Source organism: Ruditapes philippinarum, unplaced genomic scaffold (assembly GCF_026571515.1).
Source record: "Ruditapes philippinarum isolate M1 unplaced genomic scaffold, ASM2657151v2 ctg3187_1_1_1_1, whole genome shotgun sequence".
Taxonomy (NCBI): domain Eukaryota; kingdom Metazoa; phylum Mollusca; class Bivalvia; order Venerida; family Veneridae; genus Ruditapes; species Ruditapes philippinarum.
In genome coordinates, this window is record NW_026867231.1 from 95,306 (window position 1) to 103,810 (window position 8,505).

The 8,505-nt window shown below is 31.5% G+C and overlaps 1 protein-coding gene across 1 annotated transcript; it reads left to right on the top strand.

Annotated features, from left to right (window-relative positions):
• The first annotated feature begins 4,487 nt into the window (after positions 1 to 4,487).
• Positions 4,488 to 8,157, top strand: LOC132735361 (complement C1q tumor necrosis factor-related protein 5-like). Its single transcript, XM_060722300.1, has 4 exons — positions 4,488 to 4,579; positions 6,600 to 6,777; positions 6,992 to 7,054; positions 7,628 to 8,157. Exons 1-4 carry the CDS (start codon positions 4,508 to 4,510, stop codon positions 8,050 to 8,052), a joined length of 738 nt encoding a protein of 245 aa, XP_060578283.1. The 5' UTR covers positions 4,488 to 4,507; the 3' UTR covers positions 8,053 to 8,157.
• The last annotated feature ends 348 nt before the right edge of the window (positions 8,158 to 8,505 follow it).

Below are 8,505 nucleotides of genomic sequence, written 5' to 3' on the forward strand. Positions count from 1 at the left end.
AATAATCACCTACCACCTGTGTCCTCCCAACAACACTACCATGACTGTTCTTCAAGGACACACACATTAAATAGTGTCGTTATAACTCTTATCTAATCTAGACCAAGTGAAAAATATTTGTTGGTGTATAGCTACTCTTGTTATTAAAGGCACATTATGCCTCAGTGACGAATCAATTTTTACTTCTTAATAAAGGACAGACATGAGTTTTACAACATTTTTATGCTCCCCGAAAAAATTTCGGGGGAGCATATAGTCGCCGCCATGTCCGTCCGTCCGTCCGTCCGTCTTTCCGTCCGTCCATCCGTCCGTCCCCTTTTCTTGTCCGGGACATAACTTTGAAACAACAAGAGGTATCAACATGAAACTTTGTAGGTAGATAGATCTCATTGAGTATGTGTGCAGTGCACAAGAACCGTAACTCTGCTTTGCCTAATTTTTGAATTATCCCCCTTTGTTTATTTTACACTTTGAACTTTGTCCGGGACATAACTCTAAAAGTATAAAAGGTATCAACATGAAACTTTGTAGGTAGATAGATCTCATTGAGTAGGTGTGCAGTGCACAAGAACCGTAACTCTGCCTTGCCTAATTTGTAAATTATCCCCCTTTGTTTATTTTACACTTTGAACTTTGTCCGGGACATAACTCTAAAAGTATAAGAGGTATCAACATGAAACTTTGTAGTTAGATAGATCTCATTGAGTAGGTGTGCAGTGCACAAGAACCGTAACTCTGTCTTGTCTAATTTTTGAATTATCCCCCTTTGTTTATTTTACACTTTGAACTTTGTCCGGGACATAACTCTAAAAGTATAAGAGGTATCAACATGAAACTTTGTAGGTAGATAGATCTCATTGAGTAGGTGTGCAGTGAATAAGAACCTTAACTCTGCCTTGCCTAATTTTTGAATTATCCCCCTTTGTTTTTTTTTTACACTTTGAACTTTGTCCGGGACATAACTCTTAATGTATAAGAGATATCAACATGAAACTTTGTAGGTAGATAGATCTCATTGAGTAAGTTTGCAGTGCACAAGAACTGTAACACTGTCTTGCCTACTTTTGGAGTTATTGCCCTTTGTTCATTTTGACACTTTGAACTTTGTCTGGGACATTACTCTAAAATTATAAGAGATATCAGCATGAAACTTTGTAGATAGATAGGTCTCATTGGGTGGAAGTGCAGTGCTTAAGAATCATTACTCTGCCTTGCCTTATTTTGAAGAAATTGCCCTTTGTTTATTTTTACTTTTTGACTTTTATCCTGGACATTACTTTAAAACTATTAGAGATATCAACATGAAACTTTGTAGGTAGCTAGATATAATTGGATAGAACTGCAATGCTTAAAGAACCTAAACAAAGCCTGGTCTAATTTTGGAGTTATTGCCCTTTGTTCATTTTTACACTTTGACTTTTACCCGGGACATAACTCTGATATCATCAGGAAACTTTATAGATAGATATATCTCATTGAATAGAAGTGCAGTGCAAAAAAAACATAACTCCGCTTTGCCTAATTTTGGAGTTTTTGCCCTTTGTTCATTTTTTTTATACTTTCCTGTGTCCAGAACATTCTCGGGGAGCATCACCCGGTTCAACCGGTTCTTGTGGTAATGGTTTTAGAGCATGCTAGATGCCTTTTACCTGAAGAAAGTAGTGGTAAATGTGAAGTTATTTGTAATAAAAATAGCAAAATGTAAACAAAAGAGTATATCGACTTTTATACAAAATACTTGATTACTGTAACTAAGATCTAGACTAACTGCCAAAAAGTCACAAGAAAAAGGTCATGTAATTGGCCAAAGAGTATGTTACTGAAAATTATAAAAATTACACCGGGAATAAAAAAAAAGCTTTTCTGAAATAAAAATAAAAGCACTCCTGGGGGCATAATTCCCTTTAAGCACTTGTCTAGAACTTATGTTCGTCATGAAAGGCAGGAATTGCAAGAGAAGTTTATGTATCCTCAATGTGAGAAATAAATTTTAAAACTGCTAGCTATATCAACTTGATGTCCTTTCAAGACCTATTTCATTATCTGTTGATAAGAAAATATATCTATATTAAAGTAAAAGTATAAAAAGTCAGAGATTTTCGCGTAGTCAGGTGTTTTATTTATTCATGACAAGAATGATAAAATTAGAAAAATCATCCGATGTTGATATGCAAGACGACTGTAACGTAGGATATATTTGTTCAGTGTTGATATATTATCCAAAATATCACTTCAGTATTCTTAAAGGCACATTAAGCCAAATGAATATTTGTCATGAAAAGGAAATCATGTGATACATATAATGGTTAAATGGTGAGGTCTGTTAGTTTAATTTGAAATGATATTACACAACATAAAACAGAATAAAACCGTAAAGAAAGGGGCATTTTGTCTTCCATTGAAAATATTTATTCATGTACATAATATTTATAATCTCCAAAAGCAAAATATTGTGTTTTTTTTTCGTTAAGGCCAGTGAGTACCGTTTCGGAATCTGTATCAGAACACCAAATATGAAAAACAATGATTACTCTTCTGGAGCTTAATGGGCCCTTAAGAATAAAAAAGTCAAAGTTGTTCATTTGTCGTATAAAACAACATCTTTGCAGACATTTGTCCATACCTAAAATGTGACTGGCATTGCTGTATCCATACAATGTCAGCCGACTATTGTTTTAGATAATGCATGTCGTAAACTTCAACAATGTTAACCAAGACACCCGCAAATCTTAGGAAGAGCGATGAATATTGATAATATAGGTAAAACAGGATTTCTAAGTGTTGTTCTCAGTTTTGCACTTATATATTTACCAGCACATGTATATTCAGTGATTGCTAATTGATTGAATTAAACTTGTATTTTTATGTAGAACCAAGTAATTACGATAAAGTCTCTTTGACAATGAGCTTGCGTGACATACTTTCGGATAAAGCTGGATTCGAACTGTATAAGATAGTTAACAAGAAAAGTCATGCGGTAATTCCAACATAACTATATACATAATCTACATTTACCAAAGTAGCATTGAAATGCTGATAGAGTGTCGAAACACTGGATTGTTCAAAGCCTAATTCTTTTACATAATTATTCTTTTACATTGACATACGCTAAAACATGTCCCAAAGGATGAAAATACTTGGATAAAATTATTCATTGGAACATAAATGACCGTACAATATAAAAACATAAAAGCAATTGTGGCGATATTGCATCGTAACTTGTCGATTAAGTCGGAAATCATCTTTAAATTATTGCAAATTATAGTCTGTAATCGTGCACTTGTCTCTATTACATACGTCCAGAATGGCAATGAATTCTGATACTTATATGAATTAAATACCACAAAGCTGCTTATACGGTAGTGACATTGTCTTGGTCTGCTCTGTAAATCTTCATGGTATGTCCACTTTTCTTCGTACTATATTTATAGAAATAATGATGCCGACTCTGTTTAAAGAACACTTATGATAAAACATGGTTGTTGCATAAATAGTAATTGTTCAGAAGTTATGTATGAGATATTACCTCATAGTAAAACATCAACATCATCATCAACATCAACAACACCAATAAAAACAAAAACAGCAACAACAACAAATAATAGTAAAATACAAAAAACAAAACAAAAAACAACTACAATTGTTGTTATACGATATATATATATATCCGAATGAAATGATAAAAATTTATTCTTTCTTTAGTCAAAAGTCCTGACAAAAGCAAGACGGCAAGTAACTTATATCCCACCCTCTCTAGTACCGCTGAAAGAGTATTCAGTTTTCAACATCAAAATATTGGTTCAGGAATCAGTATATAACATTTACATGAAGTGCGTGACAACTTTTTTTAGCTGATTCACGTCACCTACAACTGTGAGAATGTTGTGAGAAACGTACGAGGACATATGGAAACGTACGAAGCATGTGACATTCATGTATGAAATGTCCTCTTTATATTATGAAAATTGTACATATTTTACCATATTATGCAAACATACGATATACTGGACAGTTGCAAAACCAGTATTCTAAAAAGACAAAGAACTTTATACAACATAACAATAATTAGAAAATAATTCTTAAATAATGTCTCTGTTAAACAGTGATAAATGCTCATACAAAATTCATTCATTTTTTAAATTTATTTTTATGATGGATGAGATGTTGACTATTTGTAACATTATAAAACATTTAATAGTGCTGTATTACATGACTTTTGTTTTCTGTCAAGTCATGAGGTAACCGTGTTATCTTACGTTTTAATCCAGTTGAATAACAATGTCAATGCCGCGCTTAAATTGCACGCTGAAAACATTGAAGAATATAGGAGCGAAGGAATTCTTCAGCAAAAATAACTGCTATAAATGTTTTTTATATGTATTATTTCCTTGACTTATAAATAATTTTAATACTTAAGCAAGCAAACATGATTTCTAGTATAAAAAGAACCATGACCGTTAGTTTGATATGGAATATCACCTTGTCTTTTGATGATTAAGGTCATACAATGGTTGCACTTAAGTTTACAATCGCTTTGGTAGGAATCGTTTTAGCACTCGCCTTTGCAGATGAAACAGAGGTTTGTCTTTGTATCTATTTATTTAATAATAATATTTATTTAATTATTTATTTATTTTTTTTATTTAAAATAGATTGTCGGGGACGTTCAAACCCATCCCTTTATTTTAATAAAAATCTTACACCATATGCCGGTAGAGATCGGAATATCTTGCTTAAGGGTAACTGTTTGGCTTATGAAGAGTCTCTCTCAGATGTTCATTTTTTCACTGTCAGAGTTAAACATTGTTGTTTTATTTTTACCTTTTGACTCTCAATTTTTTCAGTCTGATCTGAACTCAAAATTCTTAATGCTCGACTCTCAGCTAAAGAAGTTATAACAAGATAATTTAAAGGTGACTGATCAACTCAAAGAAGAAACTAGTAAGGTTATCGCACTTAAGGAACAGGTGGATATCTTAAAAGGGCGGCAATTTTCAGCAAAAATAACTGCTATAAATGTTTTTATATGTATAATTTTCTTGACTTATAAATAATTTTAATACTTAAGCAAGCAAACAGGATTTCTTTGTTTCCGTGCTTCTAGTATAAAAAGAACCATGACCGTTAGTTTGATATGGAATATCAACTTCCCTTTTGATGATTAAGGTCATACAATGATTGCACTTAAGTTTACAATCGCTTTGGTAGGAATCGTTTTAGCACACGCCTTTACAGATGAAACAGAGGTTTGTGTTTGTATTTATTTATTTATTCATTCATTTAAAATAGATTGTCGGGGACGTTCAAACCCATCCCTTTGTTTTATAAAAATCTTACAACAGATGCCGGTAGAGACCGGAATATCTTGCTTAAGGGTAACAGTTTACGGCAGTAACTAGGCTTATGATCTCAATCAATTCGAGCGGGCATTATTTACATTTTTATTTTGCTTTTGAGTGTTCTTTAGGGCTTCTGTTTTTGCTTGTTTTTTTTGCCGAGGTTTCGTATCACAGGTATTAAAGAGCTTGATATTTCCTTTTATCGACATCTTTTCATTGTTTCCATTCTTTGTAAAATTACCTAATTATAAATCATATTTGAAAAAAAAAAAACGAAAAAAAGATATAAATGACGAAAACTAATGTATTTAATCTTGACTTTTTCTTAAACTAGCATTTTAATTCCAATTTATTATATACTTACAAATGAAATATTGAGAAATATTGATGAAATAAAATGCGTATTTTCATTTTCCGTATTTTCACTGTAAAAATTTATTTTTCACTGCAGTGAAACATATTTTCCGTATTTTCACTGGTGTCTTGCCGGACTACTTTCTTTTAAATTCTGCCAGTACACAAAATTTAAGGGAAAGTCTTTCAAATTTTAATGTCAAAAATGTATATAATAAACAGAAAATTCAAGTTTTTTCTATAAATACATGATTTATTTTCATCTTGTGGCATGAAAATTACCATATTTCACTCGTGGCTATCGCCACTCATCAAATATTTATTTTCATACCACTCGATGAAAATAAATCATGTATTTATAGACAAAACTTGAATATCCTCTATTTATTTATAATAGCAGAATGACATCAACTTTAATATGCATTTTTTTTATAAAAAGGGGCAAGTATGACGTGATTTACCTTATAAGGGAATGTAGGAAGACATTTTACAGCACCGATGTAGATTCTTTAAAATCCGATTTGATATGCAAGAAAACTTAATTGCGTATCCTCTATCTTGTATGTCATAAATATGGAAACCACATTTCGTAGAATTTGCACAACCAAAGATCATTCCAGGATATGTCGTTTACACTTAAATATATCTTAAATAAAAATGAAAGGAAAGAATGTAGAGGTAATGTTTTCCAAAATATCACACTTGATCTCAAGATGATTATAATTTAAGTTCTATATATCTTAACTTAACTTAATTTTATAATTTCATTAAATTTAGACTTGAAGGATGAACATTGGTGGCTAATTTGTTCGCTTTCTTGATGAACTTATCAAAGATGTTCATTTTTTCACTGTCATAGTTAACATTGTTGTTTTATTTTTACCTTTTGACTCTCAATTTTTTCAGTCTGATCTGAACTCAAAATTCTTGATGCTCGACTCTCAGCTAAAGAAGTTATCCCAAAAGTTATCCCAAGATAATTTAAAGGTGACTGATCAGCTCAAAGAAGAAGCTAGTAAGGTTATCGCACTTAAAGAACAGGTGGATATCTTAAAAGGGCAGCTGGAAAAAATCACTCTTGAAAGTAAGCCTTTATTAATGTGACATTCTTTAAACACTTTGTTTTAACGAATCATCAGGCAAATGGCTTAGAATAATTACATAGAAAACAGTTAAATCTATTACATTACATTATTAACAATTAAATACCTGATAATAAGTGAAAAAGAAGCTCGGAAACGTCCACACAATAATAGAAAATGAATACAACTTTCTAACACTGTGAATTTATTGTTTAGACAAATACCAAATGAGCAGTAAACATGGACTAGGAATTCTGAAACCAAACAGAAGATATTCACGTAAGTTAACCTACTTTATTTGAAAAAGCTTTAAAGATTATTTTAATATCGCGTTATAGTTTTGCAACATCTTAATTGTTGTATAAGTACAAAATTTCTGATGTCTAACCTTCAGTAATATAATTCATTGTGTAAAAATCAAATTATGAAACGCTGAATTTCAAACGCTTGTTAAAATAAAAACAAATAATTTTCAAATTCCTTTTTATTTTTTGTGTCCTGTTACAGTTTCAAAAAAGCTATTCATTGACCATAGAGCTGAGTCGTCTTTTGTTTCTTCTGTGTTAGGGCAATTATTACAGAGATAAAGATTGGGTATTTTGTAAGGAAGTCAATTTTATTACTTTTGTCAGAATTTATTTGACATGCAACGCTATTTTCTACTCGTGATAAGCATATTACATTATCTTAATGCATTGTTACACTATATATAATACACATACATGTATTTTCCCTTTCTGTATAAAGAAAACATATTCATTTCTGAGGCTTAATATGCCTTTATATAATCGAATATCTTAATTCTAATTATTCAAAGTCACTGATTGATAAATTTATTTTTATATGAAAAAGGAAGTACAGCAGGCGATCCTGATGTAGTGGTATTTTCAGCAGAACTGAGTCATGTTTTGGACAATGTGGCTCTTCATTCTACCGTTGTATTTGATCACCCTATCTTTCGGGTAACACATTCCTATGATGCATCTACAGGCGTTTTCACTTGTCCTACCTCTGGTCTTTACCTATTCTCTGTTTTTATTGCAACACATAAAACAGACACAGAGGCCTTGGTGTACCTGGTGCTGGATGGGAATCCTTACATGAGTGTCATTTCTGACAGAAGTTCAGATGGGGAAAATGACAGTGGTGGAAACGTCGTTATGCTCCCTGTTAACAAAGGTCAACGTGTTTGGGTTGAAACGGATATAAATGACAAGCAGTCATTTTGGCCCTCTTTTACAACTTTCAGTGGTGTTCTTATACATCAAACACAGTAAAACTGTTACAGCAATGGGAACAAAATAATGTAAAAAACAACATTCAATGCTAAATATTGTTTAGATATTCATCTTATTTTAGAAGGTCTGTACAATTTTCCAAAACTATTTTTTTTGTGCAAGTAAATTAAATTTGAAAATGAATTTCAAACATCCTTTTCAATATTTTCGGAAAACATCAACAACAACAACAACAACAACTAAGGCAATAATTGTAATTCGTCAATTTCTCAAAATGAAATATGCATGTTTATCTTCAAATGCTTGAATTACGAGCAAACGTTATTAGATAAATTTCTTTTAGTACTCGTATTATGCAGTAACATGGTAAAACATATCTAATACAAAACAAAGTTAAACATGTTTGAGAAATGAAACTGCATCAATTAACTCAATATAGGATAAAACAAAAAAAGAGAGAGAAATAAATTACTTATTCAGATTGTACTCCTT

Excerpts from the sequence above, each read along its gene's own strand:
- LOC132735361 (XM_060722300.1), top strand. The coding sequence starts at position 4,508 with ATGGTTGCACTTAAGTTTACAATCGCTTTGGTAGGAATCGTTTTAGCA. Across the intron at positions 6,778-6,991 it reads GGAAAAAATCACTCTTGAAA|ACAAATACCAAATGAGCAGT; the intron begins GTAAGCCTTTAT and ends TTTATTGTTTAG. Across the intron at positions 7,055-7,627 it reads ACCAAACAGAAGATATTCAC|GAAGTACAGCAGGCGATCCT; the intron begins GTAAGTTAACCT and ends TATATGAAAAAG.